General features: G+C 41.2%; 3 protein-coding genes across 3 annotated transcripts; 1 reads left to right on the top strand and 2 right to left on the bottom strand.

Annotated features, from left to right (window-relative positions):
- Nucleotides 1–463: 463 nt before the first annotated feature.
- LOC118418474 lies at nucleotides 464–3,146 on the bottom strand. Its single transcript, XM_035824416.1, has 2 exons — nucleotides 2,869–3,146; nucleotides 464–2,299 (listed from the first exon to the last, which is right to left on the bottom strand). The coding sequence occupies exon 2, from the start codon at nucleotides 2,292–2,294 to the stop codon at nucleotides 624–626; it is 1,671 nt and encodes a 556-aa protein (XP_035680309.1). The 5' UTR covers nucleotides 2,295–2,299; nucleotides 2,869–3,146; the 3' UTR covers nucleotides 464–623.
- Nucleotides 3,147–3,618: 472 nt separating this feature from the next.
- On the bottom strand, nucleotides 3,619–7,571 carry LOC118418550 (medium-chain acyl-CoA ligase ACSF2, mitochondrial-like). Its single transcript, XM_035824545.1, has 6 exons — nucleotides 7,340–7,571; nucleotides 7,117–7,203; nucleotides 6,603–6,655; nucleotides 6,152–6,212; nucleotides 5,557–5,628; nucleotides 3,619–4,977 (listed from the first exon to the last, which is right to left on the bottom strand). The coding sequence occupies exons 1-6, from the start codon at nucleotides 7,364–7,366 to the stop codon at nucleotides 4,912–4,914; spliced, it is 366 nt and encodes a 121-aa protein (XP_035680438.1). The 5' UTR covers nucleotides 7,367–7,571; the 3' UTR covers nucleotides 3,619–4,911.
- An 802-nt stretch (nucleotides 7,572–8,373) lies between these two features.
- On the top strand, nucleotides 8,374–13,811 carry LOC118417594 (N-lysine methyltransferase SMYD2-like). Its single transcript, XM_035823190.1, has 10 exons — nucleotides 8,374–8,756; nucleotides 9,316–9,379; nucleotides 10,023–10,124; nucleotides 10,694–10,748; nucleotides 11,149–11,276; nucleotides 11,711–11,778; nucleotides 12,162–12,264; nucleotides 12,682–12,792; nucleotides 13,274–13,369; nucleotides 13,629–13,811. Exons 1-10 carry the CDS (start codon nucleotides 8,578–8,580, stop codon nucleotides 13,809–13,811), a joined length of 1,089 nt encoding a protein of 362 aa, XP_035679083.1. The 5' UTR covers nucleotides 8,374–8,577.
- Nucleotides 13,812–14,122: the final 311 nt, after the last annotated feature.

Genomic DNA, 14,122 nt, shown 5'->3' with positions numbered 1-14,122 from the left:
GCTTCTACACTATTTCTAAAACAAATATGGACTTTTATGCTTCATATTTGAAGCATGTTTGCTTGCATATTAAGCTCTAAACTAGTTGATGTAATAACACCCCCCTGTACTATTTATCTGCCCATGTGATAGAGAGAGGCAGATGTGGGTAATGAACAGAAACATGATAAAAGTCAGTAAAAGATACAATTGTGAAGTTGCATTAAAAGACGGAAGAAAATGAAAACTCCTATTCCAAAAGATACATCGTTCAAAACATACATGTACTAGTAAGTTAAAAGGCACTTGGTGTCAAGAAGGCTTCAACTTTTTCTGTTTTGACTTTTGTGGTATCAAATTGTTTTGTGAAGGTTTGGTGATGACCTTGATAACTGACTGCTATCTTCTACTATTTGGCAAATGAACAAGAACCATTGAATTTGTAAATTTGAAGAGGAGACACTATAACTAGTAATAGTAGTATAAGTATAATCCTGTCCCCAGAACAAACAAAAAAATTTGCCCTAAGATCAGCAAAAAAACAAAACTTCGACCCTATCACTATGATGCACCCCATGGGTGTAACCACAATGCAATACAAGTTTCCCATTTTTGTATTCATTGGTAAATTACCAATAATATCCTTAATCAACTTCCATGCTCTCTGTTGGGGGAAGGAATAAGTCGTCCCACAAGTCAGCTGGCAGATGCTGTTTGAGATCATCCCTTATGGCCGTCATTCTGACTCCTTGTTCAACCTCAGTCTTAGACCGATCGTACAAATGGTACCCACATGCGTGCATAACTACTAGGTTCCCATCTTCATCAAACCCTGGTGACCCAGAGGCACCCGAACCAAACCCAGACATGTAGTTATTTCTTTTTGCGTCGTACACCATGGCATAATCATCCCAAAGTTCTGGGTGGAACTTCAGATAAACTGTGATTCTGTGATTTGGACCCACCACGGGACAGCTAGGGTCTACCTTTTTGGGCCTACCACCAGGATGTCCGATGATTGTCACAGTTGTATTCTGTTGAGCTTGCTTGACTATCTTATGCCCTACACCTATTGGAAGCCTTTCTGCCTGGTCATCAGGAATGTCCAGTTCTAACAGACTGTAATCTAGATCACCAACCTGACTGCTACAAACGACACGTAGAACTTTGAATTCCAACAAATCCTCTGATGGCTGTTTGTCGAAATCCCTCGACTTCTTGTAGTTTAAGAATACAAAGGCATTACTGCAGATGCCTGCCATTTCAGCCATTTCTGTGACATGGCTGTTAGTCATTACGTACTTGGAGCCAAGTCTGAAGCATGTACCATAAGGATTGCCATTTTTAACAAGAACACCAACAGAGCGAGCTAACTTGCCAAGCTTCTCAACCAATAAGACACTGATCCCCTTGTTGGCATTGTAAAAATCCTGTCTATAAGGCTCTGCAAACTGATCCAATTTCCTCTTACGTTTCCTTTCTGCATTGCTTGACTCTTTCTGCTCAAAGTCTACCTTCAGGAGCTCGGCTACTTGAGTCTGGCTCCCATGTATGATCTTCTTTACCTCTAGGGTTACCTTGTCTTTCTGCAGACTCCCACTACTGTCAGTACCTGACATGGCTATTTCTACCTGTGGATCTATGTTCTCAATCTCAGTACTTATCTTTTTACTGTCTGACATACCAGTAGTCTGATAAATTCTGTCATATTGTCCTGCACAACCTTTCCCCCATTCTTGGTCACTGACTTGTGAGGTTTTAAGCACATGACAAGTGAAAACACTGTCATGATGAAAGGAAGACTTATCTGTGAGTTTAATGTTTATCTCCCCAGCACTATCTTTGCAGATGAGTTTAGTATACCTTACCCTTTCGTTGTCAATCCTCACATCTCTGAGCAAAGCTGTTAAAAGTGTGTCATTGGGAAGGCAGTCGACCAAGATCGGAAAATCGAACGAGTTTGGGTTTCTCCTGGTCAGCCACTTGGTTTTGTTCTTTCGATTTCTAACATCTAAGTATATCTTATACCTTTCACTGCATTTCAGCTCGTCATCACTATACATGTTACAGTTCTGATCTTTTCCAAATCTTGCCTCGAACCTTCCACCTTCTATCACACTGCAGGGGCTGCCAATGTTTGGTATCCCCTTGACGGTAGTCTTGCCATCGGGATGGAGGTAAATTTTAGGGATCTTCTTCTTGATTTTCTCCAGTCTTGCATCAGCCTGAAGAGCATCTAGGATGGGCTGGTTTTGCGGTGCTCTAATTTCAAAGACTTCTTTTAGCCCCATCTCTGCAACCTTCAGCCGAAACATGACCTCTGTGGACATTGAAAAGAAAACATTGATATTGTTACTGGGTGGGCTGACTACTCACTATTCACAGCCAGGGGCTGAACTGAAAGGTGGTTACAGTTGCCAGGACTTATTACTAGACACATGTATATCGCAGGGGTCTGGAGTGGTTTCCTTTCTGTGCTATCTCAGTTGACCTCGGTATGAAAGCATACCCTGAGAACAGTTCCTTGCATCAACTATCTGGACCAACTGAAAAATTCCGGCAAAAAAATCCCACTATTGTGCTAGATGGATTTGTGCCATCCTCTGTGGGATACATGATGTAAACTCATAAAATATAGGTGTGAAATACTTTGTTGTTTCAACATGAAAAGAACACAGAATCGTCGTATACCTGTCAACGAGCTTTGTTGACAGGTAGGGGATTAGCAAGAGATTGACAGTTTCCTGTTTTTCCAGGCAAAGCAGGTGGCAAACCACCTTGCTACACTCATACATGAGAATTTCTTCTAATCTTACATGGTAATGTACAAAACTTGTGTGTTACAGTGGTTACACAAACAAACTATAAAGCATAAATAAGCAAACATACCCTTGCTTTGTTGTTCATTTTCCTCTTGGACCTGGGTTGAGGTTAATGGTTTTTTTGTTTTGTGTTTTTTGTTTGCCACTTCCTAGGAAGGAACAAATGGTGCATTGTTTTAAACACTAGAAAAGATGGCAAATAGGTCAAGTCAAATACAATTCAATCTCTTTTAAAACAGAATTACTTCAGGACACTGCATTTGATAACGTCATTTGTCACTTTTCTAAGACCACACTGAATTGATCATAATGATGACCATGCATGCATCACTTTTTGTCTGTTTCTGACATAAACTTTACAATTTTAAGAAGTTACAACATGAGCTGAAAAACAACTCGAAAAAGTGGATAGTCATGTTGTTTTCTTTTGCATTTTTTATGTGTATCACTTTCATTCAGTATTAAACAAAGCTGAATTTTCAAGTCCTGATGGAAGACTTCCAAAGTCAAAGACAAACATGTGAAAACACAAAAACAAAGATAAAGAATTCCTTAGCTTACTATTGTTTGATAAACACTGTCACATATTACCACGTTCTTTTTATTTCTGTCATTTGTTGAACAACCTTCGTGAATGATGACGGCAATTTTTAGCATGATCGCATTGATGCCCAAAGGATGAGGATGGCATCCATGGAAACACTCCTTGATAGAAATATACATTCCAGAAAATCCAGAGGGGAAGTCCCTTTTCTAAGCGGGAATTCCCTTCTAGTTCTTGGCGTGGCGAGATTAAACACACACACACTTTACCTGCAGAATATTGCCGCCACTTTCCACCAAACTCTCGCTTTTCCGTTTACGACATGGCTCAGATGTGCCGAGGCCTCTCGGTCCACCTGCTTTGTGGGGTTTGGACGGCGATCGTGATGACCCTGCTGCCCTGCGGTTCGATGGGGTGACCGAGGGGACAAACGGTGAAGAGGTCGTCGTGGCGCCATCGGACGTGGATGAGGCTAGCGCTGTCACGTTTGCGGGTGTGTTACTGGCACCATCAGTGACAGAACGGCCCAATCCGCGACGCTGTGAAAGTGACCTTACCCTCTTTACAGCTGACTCAGGAGTTAAATCGCTGCCAGCCTGCGGCCTTGCAGAAACCCAGGACAGTTCATTCTCAGGAGAAGTGCTTCTTGTCGGGACAAGATTTGACGCCCGCTCGCAATACTTGTCGATTGTAGGTTGCGAGGATCGCAGAGACATGCTTTAACGGTATCTCCAGAGAGCAAGTATTAAACTTCCTTGCAGTGCGCTAGTTGCTTTGACCAAGGTTTGACGAAAACCTTCTGAACGGAAGAAGAAGTCAAAAATGGCGGGATGATTCGTCATATGACGCTCGCTAATGGTCTGTTTATTTGATCACATGACAGTGTCTGTCCAATCAGAGAAGTTTTGTCAAGTTTTGTCAAGTAGATCCAATCCAATCAAAGTTAACATTATATCATTATGATAATTGTATATTTGTATATGATAATTTTTAACTTCCAGCAGCGTCACCTGGCGTATATGTACGGTATCACAGGATGACACTGTCGCAAAAATTGATATCCACGATGTAAGTATCCGATTCTGACCCAATCTCTTCCGTGGTATATTGTAACCATTACAACAAACTTCCGACAAACGATTGGAAGTGTGAATACTTTATAGTCGACGTCTGGACACATCAATACTAGTATTTGACATCAATCAAGTAGAATTGTAACAGGAGAGCCTGCATAAGATTATGAAGTGTCTAAATTTCATAGCCTGGTATCCAGTCGTATAACGTTATATATAATTCCTGGCTATTATTAGCAGACGACAATTCACAAATTGTTGACATGTTGTCAGATTAAAAAAAAATATGATTGTGAAAAAAAACTTGTCGCGTTAACAATACTCACGGTCCATAAAACCATCCAATATTAGTTCTTGTAACCTTAAACGAAGTAAGCAGTATTTGATAGCTATAGGTATCTTATCATCTTGAATAGCAACAGTAAGATTGATCTCCGCATGCCTCGCGATTTTTGTCTCGTGAGGGAGACCAGAGGTGTGATGACGTCATCTCTCACTCTGCGTTCTCCTTCAGTCCCAGCCTCTCCATGGCAATAGCTCTTATCTGCTTCCTGTCGATCTGTTTAAAGAGAATTGTAGTTTGTTTGTAAATCTAGTGTGAAAACTGTATTGCAACCAGCTAGTGTGTTTGTTTGTAGTCTTGTGTGTCCGCATTTGAATCCAATACATGTCTTGTACATTAGTTGGTCGAATTTGGATGGGACTAGGTGAGGTGAGGTGAGGGTCGAATAAAGGTGTCCCAGAAAGGTTACAGGAAATTGCTCGAGTCAATTGGCGTCTTATACTGTGTCTTATTCACAGTGTACTCAAGACAGCTCAGAGATTTACTGAAAATGGGCCGACTTTTCCACTTTTTTGGGATTGCCTAAAGGTTCCTAAAAGTTATCACCAGGTCCCATATAAAGCAAGTTCATTGATATCATAACCCACAACATGTCCATTCGTTTTGGGAATTCGTAATCTGAGTGCTGAATGGCCCGCGCCCGGAGGTGTATATGGTGCCATAACGCCTGGTTCTTTGCTATAACCATCGAATAAAACCACCGAGTGAGCGAATGAGTGGAGTGGATCGATTTCAGCATAGCTACCACAGAGACTAAACTAAAGCGATGGTGTAATACGTTTGAAGATCTGATACCTTTCGTCCAGTTGGGGTCTTCGGGAAACTGTCCATGATGACGAAGTAACCAGGGGTTAGGTTTCCAACCAACTGTAACAGAGTTTGTAGAGAATAAATCACAAGTAGTAGTCACTGTGACTGTGTGCAGAATATCATTAGGATTTATGGGGATAGAGCTAAATAATGTGATACCGGTATGATATGTTGCTATCATAAGATTTTGGACTGGTTTAGGCAGGAGATTTTAAATCATCTCCATATAAGTCAGTCAATTTTGATATAGTTTGCAAATAGCCTTGACAACTGTTGTGTATCATGAAATAATTGTATGTTGTTCTTTTGTACTCAAGGAAGACTAGCTACTACCTGGTTCTGTATGAAGTATCCAAAGTAGCCCAAAGTGTGTCAACAGTAACATTAACATTAGTACAAGAAGTAACATTAACACTAGTACAAGTACTGAGATATAGTCAACTGTATTTATGGCATGTCAACATATCTGTATAAAACGTAGATTTCTAGGAAAAGATGTTAGCAGAACCGTAACTTTATAGTATTTTATAGATTAACTGCTTTCAGGCTAGACATTTAAAAGTAAGATCATTGACATTACCCCGTTATTTGTTGAAAACTTCTTCATCTCCTCCACGTCCAGCTTTTGGTCATGCTTCAATCTGCAAATCAAATCAAATCAGACCATGGCATGTCAGGAAAAAAGATGTAGAAACAGAAAGTTCTATTCAGTACCAATGTCAGTCGCCAGAGGGCCCAAATTTGACCTTGAGCTTTGTGTTTACCCACGTAAATATCATCACAATACACCGAGAGGTTCTTAGGCGATTGCTGGGGATACGCGAATTGGTACATTCACCGAAAACTATACCTCCATTTCCGTGGAGTTAACCATACAGATTCATATCGTTGGTTGAAAACCGTTTTATAACAATGACCTAGAATTTATCATGGCAAACTTTGACACATCTCGATGGTATAAAAGAAATATCAAAGATACAAGATTAGTTTGGGATATAGCAAATACTAAAATATTTGAAGTATATACTGACATGATGCAAGCACAGATCTCCTCCACAAAAGCGGGATCCGGTACACCAACAACCTGGCGAAAGAAGGTACATCATATCAGGCCAAGTTAAAAGAAACAAATTTCAATAGATAACTTCTCAATATCAACGTTCCGAAGTTGCGTTTGATTAGAAGTTGAGTTTGATCAGAATAGCAAGAACAGCAATAATATTTTGTTAGTCTAGCCGCCGAGGCGTCGCCAAAGTAGTAGCATAGCATGTCCAGGACCAGGACAAAAGATGCAGAAGTTGGAAGCTCTGCTGCAGTATCATGGATAGCCACGAGGTGGCTGAAAGTCAACCTGATCTTTGTCTTGCCAATACCTCCCCAAATACCAAATATTATCAGAATCCATCCAGGAGATTGTTGATTTTTTTCTGATCACAAATATGCAGAAACACAGACACACACACATAAACAAACACACAACTGTGCATTCATTTTTCATGGACGTAAAAAAGTTGAATTTGGCCTCTCTTTTAAACTGACTCTTACCTTTACATCCAAGACTTTTGGGTGCTGCAGTAGAACTTGCTCCACAAAGGAAGGAGGAACGTTGCTCACGTCTTTTATTATCATATCCTGCAAAGGAACCATAACATACAAACGGTAATAAAAAATAACGATGTAGAAAAACGATTTTATGAGACATCGTCTCCAAAATATTAAGTTTTCATTACATATTTGAGCTTTTCACATGATAATCAGTGTGACTTACCTTGATTCTGCCTGTGATTGTCAGCATACCATCTCCGTCAAGGACTCCAATGTCCCTGCAAACGCAAAGCGGGTATCTCACTTGACTGCGCCATTCACAACAACTAGGCACCGATCGGATCAATTTATCGAATGATTTGTTAATAAATCGCAATTGGCAAAATGGTGCAGATGGTCAGAAAATGATTAGTATTCTTTTAAAACTGGAAATTTCATTTGGACACTTCACTTGGACAAGTACAGTATATATGGGAGCCCGCTTTGGGTCACGTGCACAGAGGAGGACAAGAGTTCCTATATATGGTCTTACCATAGTAACAATCTCATCCTTTACGCATATGAACGACATTTGCAGACGATCTTTTTGAATTAGTGACATATTTAACCGTTTTTTCTTACTGTAATTTCTGTCAGTAGTACAGACAATGATTGACTATAATAGCATGGCCTCGTACGGATAGAACTCGCCATAGCCCCAGGTAACCATACCAGCGTGAGCTCCTGATATCACTACGGTAGTACGGTGCTGACAGTGTTGCCCGCCCGCCTTGTTCGTTGGTGTAAGCCGGGGAATGTTAATGTGAGTTCAGTTTCTTCGCTCACGACATGTTATTAGAAAGGCCGTTTAGAAAGATAGGCTATATAGAAAAGGGCAAGTGCTTTGTAGTGTAGGGGAGCATTGATGAGACAAGCACTCTCTGGTTGCCTGGCCAAACTGATCATGGTATACCTGGAATCTGCCCCTTTATCTAATCATACCTGCAATATGCTTGGATCGGTGAAACACCCCTAAAGTTGCCCTTGGAGTATGGTTAGGCTAACGCCACATTTCCAAACATGGGCCCGCGGCTGGACTGTTTGTGAAAACGAAAGATATAAATGTAACGTTATACGTAAAAATATACACAAAAAATGCCCATGACTATTATCTTTACTTATTGTGTAGTTTGGTGTCTTTTATAGCATTCTTTTCGTTCCCGAAAGCTGCCCGACGGGCCCCGGCCGGTTTGGAAATGTGACGTAGGCCTAATGGTGCCCATGGGGTATGGTTACCAGGCCATGATGGAAGGGCGCTCTTTAGTTTCTCCGATGGCACGTTTGACATGCGAAGAGTGGAAGATGGCCCGGCGCTGCGAACAGAGGGCAGGATATTTCTGGAAACAACTGTCAGTAGCCCACACGCTGTCCCTCTTACTATTTCTGGTCCGAGCTCTCTTGTAGCACAGTTGTGCTTCAAACATGGCGAGGATACAGGGCGAGCTCTTCTGTGAAATCGGCCAGGGCCGGGGGATTCGGTGCAATAAGAAGGGTTCCTCGGGGATCGAACCGGGGACACTGATTGTGAAGGAGGAGCCGTACTCTTATACATTGACTGACGGGGAGTTGCTGCGCACTCGATGTCACTACTGTTTGAAAAGGTTAGTCATTTGTTCTGTATTAGAGCTCAGTCATGACGTCGTACGATCTTAGTGCGGTTGCAAACTTTACGGATAACCGTACATGCGTGCGTCCTGCAAAATGCAGCTCTCTACATGCAACGGAAAATGTTATATCAATATTGTCAGGGACTAGTTCTGTTACAGCCTGGTCAATAATTTTATGACATCAAATCGAACGGAATGACGGCCTTCGACAAATGTGACCGCGCCGGAATATAACAAGAGTGGAACATCTCGATGCGATTTATGCATGTCAACATTCGAGAAGCCAAAACCGATAGGCAGTATAAAAATCTTTTGGTATACTGTTTGAACTGAGAAATAATACATGCAGCTTATAAATCGAATGAACATGTTGTCCGCACGTTATGTCTACATAAAAGCTCTCCTTTGTAGTGTATTGCAGTATTTCTTGCATGCAATTTGTGTCATTCTTTAATGTTATAAATGAGGAAAAAGTCTCCTTTTTCTACAATGCTTTGTCATGTCATGCTCTATGGAGTCACATGTATGTTGCCTTTTGCTTTTTTGCCAACAGACTAGAAACTTCTGTCAGTTGTGACGCCTGCCGGACAGCTAAATATTGCAACGAGGAGTGCAAGGTATCTGTCGTGTGCTTGGGAGGTATATAAATTACAATGGGCAGTTTAGTGGGTCTTCCTCGGTATATAATGTCCTTGCCGAAGATATGGCCGCAACCAAGGCCAAGAAATGATCAAACAAACATACAAACGAGTATTCATTTTAGATCTAGAAGTTTTAAACATTTACACTTTGAGTTTATGTTCCTCTACCAAAAGACAGAAGCTGGAGAAGCATCGGGGAAATTAAGGAACTTTGATTTAAAAACTCTATACTAAACATCAACTTATGATCTCTAGTTGTATTTCGAACTTGTCTCGGTTTTTATGTAGTTTATTGTATTTCGCGTTATTTTGTGTTTATCGCTGTCAGTCTACTTCTTTACATTTTCTTGAAAAAAGTCTTTGCAAAAAAAAACGACTGAAAGCATGGACTCAATTTTAATTGAGTCCATGCTTTCAGTCGTAAATGATTAAAATCATTTAGTTGATTCTCAAGTATATGATAAAGGTAACAAGTATTCCACGTATGTACATGTATAGCCACTCTTTCATTGGTCATATTGCTAATTGCCATGCTATAATTGCAGTTATGTTGGTTGAACTGCTAATTGTGATGGACAGTTAGGATTGGTTCCATCCTTATAACCGTCTGTCCTTTCAGAAAACAGCCAAGTTCCACCACACTCCCGAGTGTCGCGGGTACAGCCGTCTGATGAACCTGCCTGAACACCTGCGAGTCATGGGCCGGATCCTGTATAAAATGGTAACAGAAATCATTTGCTTTGATAACTGCAATATACTGTGCACTGTCAACTGTGCAATGTGCGGTACTCCTGACCATCAATCTGGCTGGTGAATTGTTGGCATTTGTCAATAATCAAGTCAATTGTCAACGATAACTAGGTCCTCGTTACCTATAATCAGCATAATGTCCTAGTTGAGGACATGTACTGGAGTTGTTTTCCTAGTGGTTACAGTAGAATCCATCATGGTGTCTGTTGGCTGTTTGGTCAACGCTCATCAGAATTTCATCCGTTGAATACGATATCTTCTACGCGACACAACCTTTCGAACTACAAACAGCATAGAGTCTATCATCATGCCTTATACATGTATATGCGAATGCAAAATTATATGGTACTTAACTCTACTAAACAAGTAGGAATGTGACTTCATGTCACAAAAGAAACGAGAAGAGCTTGTCATTGAAGCCCCAGTCCCTCCCCAGTCGTATGATCATGTAACACATTACTCTCTAGAATATTTGAATAGTTGTGCTGAGACTTAGCCATTTCATGTTCATACTTATTCTAAATTCATTTTCACTTTCAGCATGCTAGAAAGACGGACATGGGGGCACTGGGGCCACTGAGCAGTCTGGTCTCGAGTAAGTGGATCCTATTCACCTACGTATACCAAGAACCCGCCCCAACTTATACAATATACCTGGGAAGTTCCACAAACGTTGTTTATCTGTTTGCCAATCAGAGAATTGCCCCAATACTTTCTTCAGGTTTGAGTCGATTCTCCGATTGACTTAATGCCACGCCCACAAACGTGGAAACCTCGGTCCGGTTTAGCAGTGTATAAGTGCACAAATGAAGGTCTTGGCAAACCCTCCCACACCACCGACACTATGTACAATGGGGGTTAGGATCTTTACCACTAACCGAATGGCAAAACATTTTAGTAAACATATAACATATAGTTCGTTGCCATATCCATGTTTGATAGTATATGTCTCATAGTACATAATTATATTTCCAATGTCCTTACAACGTTCATAGATGTCGAGACATTAAAGAATTGTGAGGAAGGAATCACGAGCCTCGACTCTAAAATGGAGTGCCTGTCTCAGCACATGGAGAAAGAAGCATTACCAGATCGGGCCTTTATGGAGGAGATCTACGGCAAAGTGAGTCAACTCTACAGAAAGTCTTAAAGCGTTTTGTATGCATGAACTGTCAATATTCCCTTGGTTTTGTAGATAATGTTGTCATCTCAAACTCAAAGAAGCATAACCAACCAGCTACAGTATGAAAGAATGATGTCTTGGCGAAGCGCTTATAAGAAGAATAACGCTGTATGAAACACGCTCTAAATGGGTATCCCTAACGACCTGTGTGGCTGTACATGGCTGTAGTCATGAGTCAACCTACCTGTCTACAACATTGGACCAAAGCCAAACCCCTGACTTCGACTTCTCCATTCAATTGATTACCTATATATATCAGTGAGACGTTATACAGACATACAGACTTTTCTCTGTTTTTCGTCTCTCTGTAAACATTTTGTCTACGAATATAATATTACACAATACGATTGCGCTCTGTGTATTCCTTCTACCAGATCGCGTCAAACAGCTTTGCGATCCTGGACGAGAACATGTGCTCAATAGGGATTGGAGTATATCCACAGTAAGTACTAGTTCTTCTGTAGATGTTCATATTTCCAAGTACACAACAATATCTTAGCATGTCCAGGACAAAACGCACATACACAATACGGGAAGTTCTATTGCAGTACCAAGGCAGAACGTAAACCGTCTGCAGGTCCATAATTGACCATGACCTTTGTCTTACAAAGACCTAGCCACATAAGAAATATGGTAATAACAATCCATCTAACCCTTCTTAAGTTATGCTGATCACAATTATCTGGAAACGGAAACAGACACAAACAAATTGTCCCTTCATTTTTCACGAAGGTAAAAAGTGTCAACTTTCATGAGTTACAATGAAAAATAATTGTTTTGTTACCTTGGACCAGGTCGTTCAGTCTGTTTTCGTTGTGTGTCCAGGGCCTCCATGATCAACCACAGCTGCAAATCCAACTGTATCGGCATGTTCTACGGACCGCAGATACAGATCCGGGCTAATGAATTCATCCGGCCTGGAGAACAGGTGAGAATGCACGCAGGCACCTGAAGTTTTATCTCCACTATCTCACCACTGGGAGTCGACAATAGAATGAATCTTAGATACAATGTATATTGTGGTGTTTAAATAATAGATTGGACTAAGTTTTTTCACTTTTGTAACCAACTACCAGCTGATTAAAGTGTCGCCTAAATACTTTCTTTGTTTGAAGCCAGTTCACTGATTGGCTGTCAGCTTGCTTGTTAGAGGCTGCGCCCACATATAACAATATGGTGGAAACCTCAGCCCGGTCTAGCAGAACCTCCACAAAGTATGTTGTACTGGTCGTGGAAGAGGCTCTGCGTAAGAGAATGTGAATTTCGAATAGTTACAACAAAGTAATGAAAGCAACACTATTATCGAAACAATGACGGTCCTGGAACAATGTTTCATGTTTCTTAGATATTCCATGGCTACATTCCGCCCCTGCTGCCCACCGCGAAGAGACAAGAGAAGCTTCTCAAAACCTACCACTTCCTCTGCCAGTGTGCAGACTGTCGGAACACAGAACGTGTATGTACAAGCACTTCGGCAAAACGTATCGTATAAGTTTATGCTTGCAGATATAAGGACGATGTTCATGTTGTGAAATCGGAAGTTGTATGCAATGGATAAAATTATGATACAACATTTACCATACATCCAACAGAAAGCACGATTAATTCTATTGTAACTTAACTACGGTAACTCTCTGTACATACCTGATAACACAGTGCAACTGAGGTACCATGCAAGCCAAGGATCAATATCATGACGTGTCTGCAGCTGTTCAATGTTGATAGATGACTTTCCCACTGATAATTGATAGATACATGAGTCCTGCCTCCGCGGATTAATATTACGTTCTGTTATAATATCTATACACGTACAGCCTTGTAAACATAGGACGCGATTTCGCGAAGATTTGTCTGAATGACATCTTTATTGACTTCATATTCACCCCTTTTATGATATAGGTATTTCAGATAGTCTAGAATCTTCGTTTCCTTTGCAGGATCGGCTGATGCGGTGCGTTAAGTGTCCCGACTGCTCCGAAGGGGTAGCTCCGAATGCAGGTAGTCTATGTACTGTAGTTTGTCTTTCATCTGAGGTATAACACGTTATGTCCGCGTGTCCGCAATGACGGAAAAGTGGCGGTAAAGCCACAAAAATTCGCTATAACCAAACCGCCCTGTACACACCCATGGTCATGCCGTCCTCACTTGCGCTCTTATCAGCTTGCGATTCCATAGCCCCGCCGTGCCCACACCATTAAAATCCATTGATTTGACGACCTTACAACCACGCTGTCACTTGTTGAACCGCTGATTGGAATTCTCTCACTGCCTGTTGTGATGTACAGTCCACAGACTATAATAAAGTCCACATTTCGCTCCACAGATGGGGTGTTTAAAACGTGCGAGTCTTGCGGGTTTGCCAACTTTGACGCTGACTTCTACGAAGAGATGGATATTCTCATCGAGTATGCCGACAACATCCTAGACAAGGAACAGGCAGAGGATATCCTTTTCACAATTAGTTTGTCCAAATAGTCGTCAAGTAAAACGGCCACTGAAACAAACATCTTTCTTTCGCTCGTGAACCGGATGTTGGGACCTAACCATCTAAAACGGCTATTCAATTTTGGTGATGGAAAATAGACGTATTCCATTTGTACTATGACTATCGTCGTTAACGTTAGTTTCGCAAGAAGCGAAACCTTTCGTGTACATCTTCCGTCCGTTCTAGACTGCATTGCCATCATGGATTATTAGTGGGCAATTCAGTACCGTCTAAAGTTCCTGTCATATATGGTACTCAACATGCTGTGGTTTTGTAACGCGAAAGTGGAACCAAGCTTGGG

The sequence above is a fragment of the Branchiostoma floridae genome, chromosome 6 (genome assembly GCF_000003815.2).
Source record: "Branchiostoma floridae strain S238N-H82 chromosome 6, Bfl_VNyyK, whole genome shotgun sequence".
NCBI lineage: Eukaryota > Metazoa > Chordata > Leptocardii > Amphioxiformes > Branchiostomatidae > Branchiostoma > Branchiostoma floridae.
The sequence above is the reverse complement of the archived record's forward strand: the minus strand, read 5'-3'. Positions and strand labels throughout refer to the sequence as shown.